Source organism: Perca flavescens, chromosome 11 (assembly GCF_004354835.1).
Source record: "Perca flavescens isolate YP-PL-M2 chromosome 11, PFLA_1.0, whole genome shotgun sequence".
Taxonomy (NCBI): Eukaryota; Metazoa; Chordata; class Actinopteri; order Perciformes; family Percidae; genus Perca; species Perca flavescens.
This window is the reverse complement of record NC_041341.1, coordinates 11,706,863-11,722,467: the sequence shown is the minus strand read 5'-3', so window position 1 is coordinate 11,722,467 and position 15,605 is coordinate 11,706,863. Positions and strand designations below refer to the sequence as shown.

The window sequence follows — 15,605 nt, the reverse complement described above, 5'->3', positions numbered from 1 at the left end:
ATAATCGTTTAATCTGGTGCGTTTGGGAATATGTGTAGGGTCTCGAGATGGGAATAAACCCTGAAGGTAATCCGATCTGCACGTTTCTGGGATGTTGGTCACTGACTTGAACGCACCTGATCCGCCATATTAAAAACGTGATCATGACTTCATTCGACTTTTTGCCTCCCTGCTACAAATAAAAAAATCATCAAATTAGGCCTATCTCATAGTTTTTCTAATGACTGATAATTGGTCTGTTGGCTCAGTTTATGATCTGATCGCTCTTGCACGTAGGCTATTTTATTGTGACGTCCTCTTATCATACAGGGACATCTATGTTGCTGTTCTCACACTATTCTGGGTGTATTAGTTATTTGCTGGGCTGTTTTGGTTTCCCTTGCATGTTTGGATGAAATGACGTGAGGAAACCCGATGTTGCACCGGCAGAACTGAGAACATGAACTCTCTCAACCTGGATCCTCCCTCCTGATTGGACCCGAGCTGTGTCTACTTCAATGGAGCTTGTTTTAAAAGCCTTTCATTATCAAAGTATGTCATTTGCCAGCTGATCTGGAGTCAGTTTACACGGGAGACATGATATGTATCGATAAGGTTAAATCAGCTTAATGGAGCAATTAAATTGCCAACCATGCAACCCCCTGATTGCTGCTCGCGCGCTTGCGCGACGAAAGAAGAACTAAAGAAATACGAATGGATGCCGTCAGAGAGTCTAATAAATGAGTGAGGTCTCACTCTGCCTCTACTTCAGATCACAATAAACGTGATATATAGGCTATACATACATATATTAAAGAAGACTTAAAGGACCAGACCAGTGTTTTTGGTAGTTAACTGTATATAAGTGCAGTGGTGGAAGAAGTATTCAGATCTTTTACTTACATACAAGCATAAAAGTAGCTGCAATAAAATATACTTTAAGTACCAAAAGTAAAAGTATTTCTTTTGCAGAATTGCCAATTTCAGAATGCTCTAGGCACATTTTTATTATTGGATTATACTTATTGATGCATTAATGTGTTCATTACTTTAATGTTGCAGATGGTAAATGTAGAGCTATTTTTTTATTACAAATTAGTAACTAAAGCTGTCAGATAAGTGAATTAAAAAGTAGGTCTACAATTTTTCATCTGAAATGTAGTGGAGTTCAAGTATAAAGATGCATAAAATGGAAATACTTAAGTAGAGTGCAAGTAGGCTACCACTAAAAGTACAGTGCTTGAGTAAATGTACTTCATAACTTCAGATAGCCTTTGTCATGTATTTCCTTTCCTTGCTTTTCTGCACAGTAGAAAAAACAATTGGCAGATTTGTTTAAACGTCATTACAGTAAACAAGAACATTTTCATATTTTTTAAGTGGTGATGCAGTTTGAATGCAGATTGCTGTAAGAAATCTGGCATTTGGTCATGCAGCTGCTGGGTATTATTCTATGCTTATGCAGAACCTGGGGGGTGGAGCCTGGTCAGCCCTCAAGAAGACATGGGAAAGGGATCTGAGTATTACACTGGATGATGAGGAGTGGGATAGAATCTGTAGTGATATTAAAACTATGTCACGCAATGTGAGGGTGTGCCTCATCCCAAGATTATGCATTTTGAGATTGAGATGGATCAATCCTAAACTGGATGGATAAGCACATAAGAAGTTGGGTCCAAACTAGTTTAATGATAACCAGACAGATTATTATAAGAGGATGGAGGATTGCATGGGTGCAGTCAATTCAAGAGTGGGCTTGAGAGATGGCTAGGGTGGCGGTGTTTGAAAAGATGTCATATAAAAGTTTTTTCCAGATTGGATGTCTACACTAAGAAATGGGGAAGGTACTTGAGCTTTCTGGAGGGCTCCTAAGAAGCTTTGTGCTGGGGAGAGACGTGTATGATGGGCTTATGGTGTTGTCATTTATGCATAGGCCTACATGTTCATTTGGTTTATAGTATGTCTATTTTGTTATTATGCTGTTGTGTGGTCTTGAATGTTGTAGTAATGTGTCATCTTTTCTTGAATTTGTCTGGGTGTTTTGTGATGAAAATGTTAATCATAAAAAAAAAATCTGGCATTTGATTTTAATATTGTGCCAGCCAGGACTACTAAAAAATGCATTACAAAATCAGAATCACTACAGCACACTTAAGCAAACCTTTGTTTTCAGTTTGTGTTCTTGTGTTATTTAGGAAAAAGGTGGAGGTTTATGGCAACAGTTCCTGACAGCTGCTCACAAGCATATTGTTCACTCAACTTCTTCTACAAGTTAAGTTTAAATGCAGCTTTAGCTGAGTGAGCTCTTTCTACCCAAACATGTAGCCTATATAAATGTGTCTGCTAGCCACATCACATTCACGACAAGCACAAAAATATATAAAATCTAATAGGAGCACAGCATATAAAAGGGTAGGCTAGGCTATATCATTTTACATAGCCTACATAAAGGCCTACATGCATAGCTGTGATCCATTATTGCAGTACCTAGCCTAGTTCCTAATCTTTTTTGGCATAAAATGTCAACTTCTAGCCTACCCTCTATCTGTGACCAGCACAACCAGTGATTTTTCATGCTTTATTAAAACAATTTTTAGAGTCCGGAATATAAATGGCCCACAAGAAAAACAAGGATCAATCTGAAAATATAGCCTATCTTAACTTTAGCTAGAAGAAATATATCCCCCATCCACCCCTGTTTTCTCCTCTAATTATCTTGCCACCTCTCAGATTTATTGAGGAACCCCAATAAAGTAGTTATCTTGGCCTACTGTTTATCATAGTTAATATGTAGCCTTGTTTAGAAACCTACATAACAAAACCTACTTTCCCTGCTAGATTAAAAAAACGTTTCCCATCCTGAATGTTCAAAATGGCTGCTGTGCACAAAAAAAGGTCAGTTGAGATCATGGATGTATTAAGAGAACAGTTGAGATCATAATACTTAGCTGATCAAATAGTTAACTAATAATTATCCAAAACAAAACCTACTCAGATGTGTGCGTGTGTATATATAATGCAGCAAAACCAATCAATTTCAATCTATGTCTTCTCAATACTAAAATATAAAGGTAAAGCCAACCGGCGTGGTACGTCAAGTGAACCGCCACCCGCACGTAGTGAGTCACCTTCTCAATACACGATCTTGGAGGAAAGTGGAAAGTTCTACGTTCTGCGCAAGCGCTCCCCAGGATTAATGTCAAGGCACAAAAGTGGCGCTACACCGTTTCGAGCTCTACTCCGGTAAGCGAATTTCACAGACGTTTTTTTATATTCCAGTTTTACGCCTAATTAGTCAAAGTTTCGGGAACTTGCGCGGGCTGTTACGCCGGTATACAGGGACTCCCCCAGGAGTCACGCTGGGCCGAAAAGACACATGTAGTGAACAATAAACAGTCAATTTTAACAGATTTTCTCCCCTGATCTGTGTGTGCTGTGGCTGCTGCCGCCTCTAGTCTCCAGTATTGTTCAGTTGGCTCCCTAATGGCGGACGGCAGGCAGTGCTGTTTTCCGCTGGGGGAGAGGAGGGGCATATCCTATGTGGTTGTTAAATTATTGGGTTTATACCCGGCTTTGGGTCACGGTAACTCTCGAGGGACTCCTGTAAACACGGTGTGGAAATATCTTTGCGCCTCGTTGTTTACCACCGCATGACACAGATGAAGACCGTTCATACTAACGATAGGGCGCCCCTGGCGGTGGCCGGGGATATTTGCCACTGATTGCGCCAGGTCGGGCTCCGTGCGGGGTAACTTTCCAATTAAAACCCCAGCGTCACAGGTATCATAAAAATCGGGCTTTTTATTCCGTTTCCCGGTCTGCTTTGGTGGCACTGGCATGCGCACGACTAGAAAAAATAAACTGGATGAGATGGGGGGGGTGACGGGGGTTGTGTATTAAAACCACACGCTGCCAGCCGTGAAGATTTGAGTGTCACACTGTGTGTCTTGTTCACCATTATCGCTATTTAATGCGAATAAGTTGTGGTCATTTTTTGTGCTATTTATAACAATGGCGCAGTCAGTCTGTGCCTGCTCTCCTCCCCTCTATCCGCCGCTAATCCAATGGCTGTTTGCGCCAGGAAGGGCAGGGGTGGGAACGGAACACCCTGAACCACGTTTTCTTCTGGATCCCAACTTGGAAGCCAACCTACCACCCTCATTTACCTGGGTTATTTATGGAAGAGCTGCGCAGCTCAGGTAGTTGTGTTTTTGTTCTTGGTTAAAGTTTGGGACCTGCTTCCCATAGTTTGTTAAATATCACTGCTGAAAAAAAGAGAGAAAAGGGGGAAAAGAAGGGAAGCTCGGATCAGGTCGTGTGATAGTCACCGCTGTAACCGGGTGCCTGGACCGGATTTGGTGCTGTGGTGGTCCTCGTCATGGAGCTGAGCTCCTAGCCAGTGTTAATAACCAAGGGCACGGCCAGGGGACTTTAGCGGCCCCTGGAAGCTTGGTACAGGCTGTCCTTCAGTGCTGATTTTCTAACATTTCAAAGGAGAGCTCATCAACTGCGTGGAGCTCAGAATAGCCAGGGTTTAGTTATGCATTCAGCTGCCAGGTAACCGGAATTGACTGTATTGTAGCCCATCAGCTGGCTTGGGGGATGTTCTGGTGGCTGCGCATTACGCATCACTTCTCAGTGACATAAGCCTTATATAATAATCTCAGTCGTTTTATTTGAATATAGTATTAGTCGGTTGTCTTCTGCGCAACTGGCGCAAACAGCTCTATACCTCCACCTTGTGACCTGCTGGGGGAAAAAAATCATTTGATCAACTGGCGCAAACTGACAGTGTTGGAAAGATAGAGGAGCACATATGTAAGGTGATGATGTGGCCGGGGTTGTTCTGGCGCAGATTTTAACTGCTTGTCTGCTGAGTGTTTTGTTGCAAGGAGGGAGTCTCTCTCTCCCCCATCCCACCTCTCTCTGTCCACCTGGTGTTGACGTTAGGAGCAAGGTTGCATGTCAGAGCTCATTAATGCAGGACCCTCGTTTCCCTCGCATCCACGTGAATGTAGGCTGGCTCATAGCTCTGCATTGCAGTCTGAACTGAGGCTAGACCAGGCTATTTTTTCCCCCCTCAGAGCACTACTGAGTTGCTTTGCACATAGATTCCCTCTGTTGGTGTAATATCAGAGCTGTGATGCATTTACTTTGCAGCTCAGCTTGGCTTCTGGGTGGTGTTGCACATATACAAGGGTGCCTTTGGGCCCTCTGTCAATATTTTGACACCAGGTAACCCCACACACATGGTCTCTAGACATAGGGTTAGGTTATATCCTCTGAAATATAAGCTTGAGTTGGATTGCACAGTCACTATTTGGAATCCCATCTTGTTTTTGAACAGTCAATAACAACTTATTGATCTTGAATGTGATGCTGTTTTGACTTCCTGTCACATGGTCATTGTGAGCAACTCTTCCTGTTCAAGCTTCAGTGTTTCAGATATATCTTAACAATCATCAAACCTACTGTATGATTGTCTGGTCTTGTGTAATGTATGCAGTTTCACACAAGCTATTGACATTTCTCCACTGCATTTTGGAACAAAACCTACATATGAAACAATGATTTTACTTTGATAGAAACAAGCAAATATACAAAATATGTTAGCATATTGACATCTTTCAAACATGTATTTTAGCTTCTTTAATTACATCAAAACATCAAATGCGTAAAAGCTGGAACAAAAATAGGAAATTATAGATTTGCAGTCCAGACAAATCTGGTTAATTGTTAGTATTAGTTAACCACGTTTAATGTGGTTAAACGTGGTTTAAGTTCACAGAGGTTGCCAGGCTGAGACTGCAGCATACACAACAATGTTGCTAGACGCTCGTCTCACATAGCCAGACATTACTCCACAGCACAGCGGAGTAGCTAACGGTAGAGGCTGGCTATATTGACAGTCATAAAAGCCCATGCTCAAGCTGAGCTCTGTACCCAACTGACAGACACACTATCTTTGGCTTAAAATTACGGTAGGAACCACTAAAAACACAACCTCGCTGTCCTCTCCACCCGACAGACAGACCCACTTCCTAGGCTTAAGATTACAATAGGAACCGCTAAAAACACAACAACCTCGCCGTCCTCTCCACCCGACAGACAGACGCACTTCCTCGGCTCAGAATTACGGTGAGAACCGCTAAAAATAACACAACCTTGCTGCCCTCTCCACCCGACTGAACACACTTTATTGGCTTAGAATTACGGCAACAATCGCTGAACACACTGCAAACACACGGTCCTCTCTTCCCGATTTACAGCCTCCCCTCTCTTGGCTTCAAATAACTCACCGTTGTCGGGTTACGGCCGCTGAACAGGCTACACGTTCCTAAACAGCCATGGACCGCTTGTCTGGTCCTCCGGTAACATTGGCTAACAGTTAGCAGGGTTAGCATGGCGGCGTTAGCCAGGACCAGTCGGGATCACTTTACTGGCTATGTCTCAATTGTTTTTGTTGGTTAAGTAACTCGGGTACTCCAGCTATATAATTCAATGTGAGTACACAAATGTTGAAATGACATAAAATGCCCGTCCCTAGTAGCTGTGATAAATTAGCCTGAAGCTAATGCTTACCTGTTCAGGAGAAAATAAGCCAACTCTGTGTCCTTTTGGGCTCTAAGCTGTCTCCATCTTTCAAATACATCTCCAATATTTACCAGGGGGTTGTTACGTCTCTGGTCACGCAACTGTTAGAAACATGCAGTTTTCTTTTTTTTTATGTCATGTAGAATCAATCTCCTGTTCGTTTGTTTGCTGCTTTCATGGCTGTACTACCGTTACAGCTGTAGCGCGCTGGGTTTACGTTTTTACAGGTATATCTGGCAACCCGGCCTGCCTGTCAAACTGGGCCGTTGATAACAACACACAGACCAAAACACAATACAGACATTACATCACGGAACAAACATTGTTGTCAGAAAAGATAGTATTTCAACTTAGCATGTTTCCTTAATATCTGATTATTCATTGGGGTCCTTTTTGGATTTATTACAGTAAATATATTACGAATTGGACCTAGAGGTGGGCGATATATTGTTTAGACGATAATATCCAAATTGTTGTCTGGACGATATGCAAAATTGGGATATCGAATATTTCATAATTTGTACAATCCGACCCCCCAAACATGAAAAGAGCTGAAGGAAGTTAAAGAGAAAACCAATAACGCACACTATAACCTTCTAAACAATTATATGTAGCGATTTTAATACTGTAGGGGCTTGTTTGACTGTATTTTTTTGTACAAAATCACGATCGTCCCGCACGAGAGTAAGCTGCTACTAGTTCTTACCTGCGCGTTATGACGTTCACTCATGTCAACAAAGATGGCGGTGCGCGATCGTGCAGAGGCTCTCCTCTCGGTGTATATTTATACAAGTACGTACAGCCACACTGAACTAACCAATACAGGACCACGATACAACACAACCGTTACGAGAGCCTTCCAGGCGGCTCATAACATCCTGGAGGACATAGCCTGACCGAGCCCTCCAGGTTGTTGTCGGCGCTAGCACGCCGAGCTAACTATCTACCGGCAGAATGAGAAAATAACTCCGGCACGACCAGAGGCGGAGGACTGCATTTTTGTGCACCATGAATGGAGTACTAACTGCAGGATCGTTTCCCAGCACGGCTCACCTGACCTGGAGCCCTGTTGGTAATATACTGACCATTTTATTTACTACGAAAACGGCACACTGCCGTCTACATAGCCCCCGATGCTAACGTTAGTACAAGTTTGGTTCACTGCTAACCATAGTGAACAAACTGCAGCGCGATCACCTGGATACGGGATGCAGGGGACTTTTACAAGGCGTCCTTAAAGTCTGTTCCCCTCCAGCTTCCTCCCAGCATGTAGATTGTGTTACTAGAGGGAAGAACACACTAGACCATGTTACTCTAACACCAAAAAAGCACACAGAACTGCACCTCTCCCTCACCTGGGCCAGTCAGATCCCATCCAACTCCTGATCCCAGCATAAGTCTCAGTCAGAAGGACTATCAGAACCTAGTCTGACCCGGCCCTGTCCCAGCTCCGGGACTGCTTCCAATAAGGACATGGTTGTGTGCAATATGTTACAGAACAGAGCCCTTTGTTTATGGTTATGATTTCATCTTGCTTGTACATTTTCCCAAGAGAACCACTGAAAAAGCATCCGAACAGGGCTTCTTTTAACTTCTAAAAGGATTTCAAAAATATTGTCTGAATATCGATATCGAGATATTGAAAAAAAAAATCGAGATATTCATTTTTGTCAATATCTCCCACCCCTAATTGGACCTTTTAACCTGCAACGGAAACATTTGAAAATAGGTCTACAACACAATAGCTCTGCTGTAAATACCAGTGTTTAATGTTTTAATGGTCTAGTTTGTAGCGTTGCTGAGCAAACCTCTCGTCACATGTCTTTCAGTCAGTGTAATCACTGCATTTAATACGTTTGTTTTACTGTTTTGCATATGTGTGTTGGCTGGAATTTTTTTAGTAGTGCTTGGTATCTAACATAAAAATACTTTTTTGATACGGACTGAAGTACGTCCGTAACACTGATTATAGGAAATGGTTATGTATCAAAAGCTAGTTTTTTTTTTTTTTATTTTATTTTTTTAATTGTCCTATTTGTATTGTTTGTAAATTTTAGACAAATTTATTGAGGCAAAGTTCTTGTACATTTGAGGTATTTGTATTTTTGTCCACCTCCTTTTTGATTGTCAAGTATCTTTCTTGGCATAAGTGTCAAGTAAATTACGGTCAAAATGCCAACCGCCAATAGCAAATAAACTCCCTATTTTTTGAAAGTAGGAAATAAACAAAGATGTCACAGGAACTGCTTTTTATACATTAAGCAAACTGGTGGAAATGAATTGCAGATCTCATTTATATGTGGCTTAACACAGCTGTTAGTTGTGAGGAATCATCTCCGACAGTCATAGAAAGATGTCTTCCAGTTTGTAACCTTGGGATGTTTCATTAAGCCCTATCAGGAGGAGGAGGAGCTCCAGGTCATCTGGGTAAAGGATGGACTTCCTACCATACTAAAATGTAGCAAAGTCTCAACTCGGTCATGAAGCTAATGTGGGAAAAGTTTTAAAATATGACGAAAACCTAAATATGCCTACCTGTTTCTTCCAAGTTACCTTAGCTGTGGTGCTGTGATTTATATTTGATGGCCAAAATGACCGCCGCAATTATGTCAAGCCAGTGAAGTGGCTTCCTCTGTAGTGTAGACTGTCCTTTCTTGTAGCTCTTGTATGTGTGTGTGTGTGTGTGTGTGTGTGTGTGTGTGTGTGTTGCAGCTGTCAGCAGTGAGTTGATGTGCGGCTTACAGCCACGCTCACTGCTGTGTGACATGAAAGGGAGTTTTTGACAGAAACAGATCAACGTAGAGAGTGAAGACATCCCCAAAAGTGCTTTAAATAGTAATTACCGGTAATAGTAACTAATAGTGTGGCACCAAATCTGCCCGCGACATATTTTGTTGTATTTCTTCTCCTTTGTGTATTGTAGAGATATGCAGAAGCCCAGTTTTAGTAACATTTAGCTGTTAAATGCATTGATGACTTCATACATGAATTTGTTCAGTATCACACAGAGTGAAATATAAGCCATTTGAATATTGTGTTGGCCAACTCAACAGCACCCAGATGTAGAGCACAGACAACAAGTCCCTGTGGTGGTGGTGGTGGGCCACACCGTCACCATGGCAACCAAGGTGTAGCTTCACCAGTTGCCGAGGGCAACAAAAGAGAAGCTGTGTCGAGCGACACACAGGGGTACGGAGGGAGGGATGTGAAAGACGGCAGGTGAGAGGAGTAAAGTGCTGGATAGATGGGTAAGGAGGTGCAGGGAACAGGAAAAGAAGGATGAGACATTATGATGAGGAGGAGGAGGAGGAGGAGGAGGAGCAAAGTTGCCTCCGTTGCTGGGCAGGCACGTAGCAGTTCTTGAGGGTCTACGTTGAAGACATCGCCTCTACTGTTGTTTAGCCTTAGCTGCCCCCTTTCATAGTGTTTTCCAGAAAGGCCTGACTCTGCAGCACAAGCCATCCACCATCCTTCAACCTTATCAATAATATAATACTTGTCTGAATCAAATCATTTTAGAAAATTGTCCCAGGAAAACCGTTTTGATAAGACAGAAGGTTTCTGAGATGGTTTTGCATTTCATTTACAAGATTTGAGAATCCGCTCTGTATAATGGTTGCAACAAAAATGCACAAACATGTTCAATTCAATTTTAGGTTCCACCATTATGATGTAATAGTAAGAATACTGAGAGCACTAAAGAAAGTCATTAGTGTTATCAGGTTTTATGTCCCAGAAAGGACTAAACTGCTACTGTTACTTGTTCATATTAACTTGATTAAAGAAGTACAATGCTTTGAGCTTAGTCATCAAGTACAGACAAAAATGAAGAGGTCTGAAAATTTGCGACTGGCCCTGCTCTTTTTGGAGTTGGTTGACCCACATTTGCTGAGTTCTTCACACCGAGGTAGAGGAAATATTGAGGGATCCTTGTGTCGTCCTTGTTTCTTGTACCATCACCTTTTTTTCTCTCTTGCTAGAACGTGTGCTCATTGTAAGTCACCTTGAGAAGGCAAAGTTTGACTTGACCGCAATGACCTGAGCGAATTAACTAGGGCTGCAACTAACCGTTATTTTCATTGTCCGTTGATCTGTCGATTATTCTCTCGATTAATCGATTAGTTGTTTGGTCTATAAAATGTCAGAAAATTGTGAAAAACGTCCATCAGTGACAAAGCCCAAGATGACATCCTCAAATGTCTTGTTTTGTCCACAACTCAAAGATATTCAGTTTACTTTCAGAGGAGGGACAAAAAACTAGAAAATATTCACATTCAATAAGCTGGAATCAGTTCAACCTCTTTTCCATTTAAAAAAAGGAATCAAACTGATTAATGGATTATCAAAATAGTGGGCAATTAATTTAATAGTTGACAACTAATCGGTTATTCTTTGCAGCTCTAGAAGGAACACAGCAGAAATGTCACATCACTGCCCCAGCAGCAATGCAACGTCCATTTTGGCTCCAACTGTTAGCAGAGCATCCAGTTAAAGCTGCGTCTTTGAGAAAATGGGTCGTAGTTTGGCGTATATTTAGGACAGGCTTGGTGAAATAGACAATGACGAGGAGTCTTCACCAGGCAGGCATTAGGGTGGGGGGGCGCTGGCCTCTGGGGATACCTGTGTTACCTGTACAGCTGTCAGGAGATAATTAGGTGAAGCCAGCACCAGTGATCGGTTTTACCATGTCTAACTGGCTTTTGTGTGTTGATTGCCAGGTGGTTGCCTTAGCGATGGATGGGGAGTCAGAACCAAACCCTGCCGTAGCAGAAGAGGCAGGGGAGCGGGTGGAGCCCATGGATGCCGCTCCCTCCCCCGAGCAACAGACCACGCCCCCCTCCGAGGTGGCTGGGGAGGCATTTTCCATGGTAACGGAAGAAGAAGATGAAGCCGCAAAGGAGGGGGGCACAGAGGACAATGATGAGGGTTGCACAGAGGACAATGATGATGATGATGTGGTTCTCGTAGGGGAGGAGGATCTCCAGCCTTCTGCCACAACCCTCTCCCAAGACACGGCCAGCACAGACTGCCTAGAGCCGGCTGCTGCCGTGGCAACTGTAGACATGTCCACTGTAGAGATGACCCCCAGTTCTCCTGCGTCTTCCAGCACATCCACGGTGGCAGCGCCTCCTAAACCTCCAGCCACAGAAGCAGAGCCAATTGTCATTGACGATGAGGATGACTCTGAGCAGAAAGAAACCTCCTCCTCCTCACCAGAGCGCCCTGCTGGATCCTCAGAACCCCACTCGCCAGGTGCACTCAGCAGCACTGAGCCAGATTCAGAGATCAGGATCGCCAGTGTCACCACACTGGGCTCCAGTAGCCAGAAAGGAAGCTCCGCTGTTTCTGCAGTGAATACGCCACCACATCCAGTGGACGTCCAGGAAGACTTGAACCTGATGATAACCTCGGTGACATCACTGCAGAGCGGAGCAGCGGCTGTCACAGCGGTGAGAATCATCAGAACTTTCCCCCCATATTTTCTTTCATCTAGTTTACATTCGCCTATACTCTCGATTTACCTTTTTTAAGTTTTAAGTCATTCCTTCTAATGGGTTTCAGGAAAAGTTGGTTCTTTTGATGTTGTCTGCTGATAGACATTGGTGAAAGCAGGAGTTCTCTGTGACGTAGCATGTTTGTTCTTGGCCAAGTGCATAATGATATTTTTGTAATGACGCTGCGGTGGTCCGATTTCTTTCTCTCTTTTTTATTTTTTTTTTTTTTATTCAAATATTTATTCATCCGAGTTGCACTTGGAGCTCCTAGTTAGATGAGGTTGGATTCAATTCTACAGACTGCACAGCATACGGCACTTTTGTTTTTTTGGGTTGCATATTCTCTTGTTTTTTGATGTTTTGTCACTAAGGAGAAAAACTAACCTGAGCAACTTGTCTGTCTAGGCAGGTGAGGGCCAGGCAGAGGAAAACGGTCTGCAGATTAGCAATGCGTTCAGCCTGAATCCTGACACCCCATCTGGTCGACCAACAGCCTCCTTCAACCCTGGGCGGGGCTCAGCCCCCATGGGCCAGCTGGTACAGAATGGAGACACAGGGACGCACAACAGGGCAGGTAAAGAAAATAATTATGCAGCAAGAAGAAATTTAACTTGATGTGTTCTCACAGGTAAAACATTACGATAGTAACCAAATTGAAGCACACCCCTATTACACTGTCGCCTTAGACTAATCAACAAATATCACATGAGTGGTACCAGGCCACATGTTTCTGTTTACTTTCATATATTCATATTTTTGTTTTGAGAAACCTCCTTTCAGACCTCACTCTTACCCTCCTGATTGTGTTGATGTGAGGTGGTGTCCTGCTTTAAAACTGCACTCTGTGAAACTACTGTTTAGCTTTGTCCTTAATTTACCACCTCATTTGGAATTGAGGGCTACACATACTAACTATACTAACTAAAAAGGAAAGCTAGTGTAGGGTGGCACATTAACCTGGATATAGTCTTAAGGATGCTCAGTTGATCAGTATTGGCTGATATCCACATTTGATGATCCGTGGCCTTAACATCCTGAGACAAAAACCTAGCATAACATGTAAAATTAATGTGGCAAACACACTTCTTAAGTGTTGTGCTTTAACAGAGTAACAGCAACAAGAAACCAGCTATCCTTAATTGGGTTAAGAGATTAACAGCTATACGTGTAAGGTGTTCCGATTGCACATTGTTTGAAAAAACACAGCCCTCTCCTCCATTTAAAAAGCAGGATCATCCTGAAAAAAAGTTAAACCTAGCTTTACTTTTGCTGCAATATAATGCAACGTCATCTGGTGACGCACAGCTTGAAAGCGCAAATTCGTGGTGGATTACTTTATGTAAATGCCGTATTTCCACTGAATACCTTTTTTATGATGTAAACCTATTCTAGTAGACTCCATGAGTACAACTATGATGCTGAAAAAGAGTATAATAGTGTCTTTTTTTATTATTATTATTATTATTATTATTATTATTATTATTATTATTATATGCTGGTTGTCAGTTTTACTCAAGATGTTCTGTCATGGTCAAATATACCTGAAACAAACACATACCTGAAATGACCCTGGTTCAATACCAGCTGGGGACCTTTATACTGTATGCATGTCATACAAATGTCTGTTTGTTTGCTGTCTGTCTGTCTCTCTACCATCATCTGTTAATAATAAAAAAATAGGCAAAACATACTAAACAAATCATCTTAAAAAAAGGGAAGGTAGACATGTCCAGACTTCTGATTGTTCTGTGGACATCCATACTTGGCATCCATATTTTTGAAGAGCTCATCGCTTCTTCTCTTCTGGGAAGACTTTCAACAATATTTTGGAAACTGGCTGCAGGGAATCTCTTCCATTCAGCCCACAATGGGAGTATATATTTAATTTTTTAATTTATACTTTTATATCGACCCCCAGTGGGGAAATTACAAGTAGTAGTCTGCTGTAGTATTAAGATACCCCTGCAACTAAGAGATTCAGCCCAAACCAAGTAAAACAGCCCTAGGCCCTAAGTACACAAAGCTATGTTTACGAAACATAGTTATGACACGTAATTTATTTTGGAATAGTGAGGACAACTTTAAGACCGCAATTGCAAAATGAGGAAAAGGTTAAAGGGGAGCATTGGGACTGAAATGACAACTTTCTTAATTTCCTTCCAGACTCGTGGATCTCCCAGTCAGCTTCAGTTCCCCGCAACCAAAAACAGACGGGGGTCGACTCTCCATCACCAGCCACCTCCCTACCAAAACCTCCAGGCCAGTCTTCCTCATCTACTTCCTCCTCAGGCTCCCAGCCACAGCCCAGGACAGTCAAGGTGATCCACTCTGTTCATATTGAAGTCCTGTGTAGTAAACATTAACATAGTCTATGTCCGACGTTCCACTTCTGGGATTGCTCCGTTGCCGACGGATTTCACTCATTTAGGCCGGATATCCATTGCCTTGGGCTTTCTTTGTGTTGGATTTTAAACTTTGATCGCTTTATGAGGACTATGGTTAACCTTTCCTCAGATCTCTGCAGGGTAAATCCAGACAGACAGACTGTTGCACGACTAAAACAACTTTTGAACGTACACGTTCCACCAAAACAAGTTCCCTCCCTAGATAGAGGCGTCGTTGCTCCGTGCGGAGCTTAGCGCCATTCAAGACAATTGTGATTGGTTTAAAGAGATGCCAATAAACCAGAGCACGTTTTTCTCCCATCCCTGAATGCTGTGTGGACTAGCCAGACCCTCCTCCGCAGCGGGTCTGGCAAAGAAAGTCTAATATTAACAGGATAGACAAACTGGAAATGTTATTTTATTTTACAACTTAAATCCAAAGTTAAAGGTTCAGCTGTACATGCAACTTTTGTATCTGTTTTTTTATGTTTTCATTTAAAGCATGTTGTGGCAGTCCTGTTTGTTTAATTGCTTCATATTCTCAACTTTAATTCATATGTGCATTTAAATATTCTCCCAAACACCCTGCAACCACCACTGGAGCAGATTTAAGTGTTTTAATTCATTTAATTTACTTTGAAACATTTCTTTCTTTCACTACCCATATATGTCCTATTTGCTGTGTTTCTGTTCAATTACATGGGACCCAACTGTTGTTTTGAAGAAAGGTGTGCAAAAAATGTATAGACACAAAATGTATAGTCGTTTTGGGCATGTGTTTTACACCAAAATGAATCTGCAGTGCTTGTAAACTCATAAATTACTTAATGTCGTTGTAAAACTTTCCTGCAGTTAAGTCCTTGTTCTTGTTTGTTTATCCCAGGTGACCTGTGCCAACTGTAAAAAGCCCCTGAAGAAAGGCCAGACGGCCTACCAGCGTAAAGGCTCCACACACCTGTTCTGCTCCACCACCTGTCTCTCTGCCTTCTCACACAAACCCGCCCCCAAGAAGAGCTGCACCATGTGCAAAAAGTAAGTTGCACATTGAACAAGAGACATTTTATTGCTTGAATTTAGAATTGTAATGAAGCATGTGGGGTACATTCAAAAGTAGCGGGGTTGTAATAACAAACCAAATCTTTTAAAATTTTAA

The 15,605-nt window shown here is 42.3% G+C and overlaps 1 protein-coding gene across 1 annotated transcript in view; it reads left to right on the top strand.

Annotated features, from left to right (window-relative positions):
• Positions 1-3,700: 3,700 nt before the first annotated feature.
• Positions 3,701-15,605, top strand: part of zmym2 (zinc finger, MYM-type 2) — a 29,952-nt gene continuing 18,047 nt past the window's right edge. Inside the window, exons 1-5 of the mRNA XM_028590814.1 lie at positions 3,701-3,759; positions 11,292-12,023; positions 12,474-12,642; positions 14,232-14,386; positions 15,336-15,484. Of these exons, the coding sequence (XP_028446615.1) occupies positions 11,307-12,023; positions 12,474-12,642; positions 14,232-14,386; positions 15,336-15,484 (1,190 nt within the window). The 5' untranslated portion in view covers positions 3,701-3,759; positions 11,292-11,306. The remainder of the gene's footprint in view (positions 3,760-11,291; positions 12,024-12,473; positions 12,643-14,231; positions 14,387-15,335; positions 15,485-15,605) is intronic.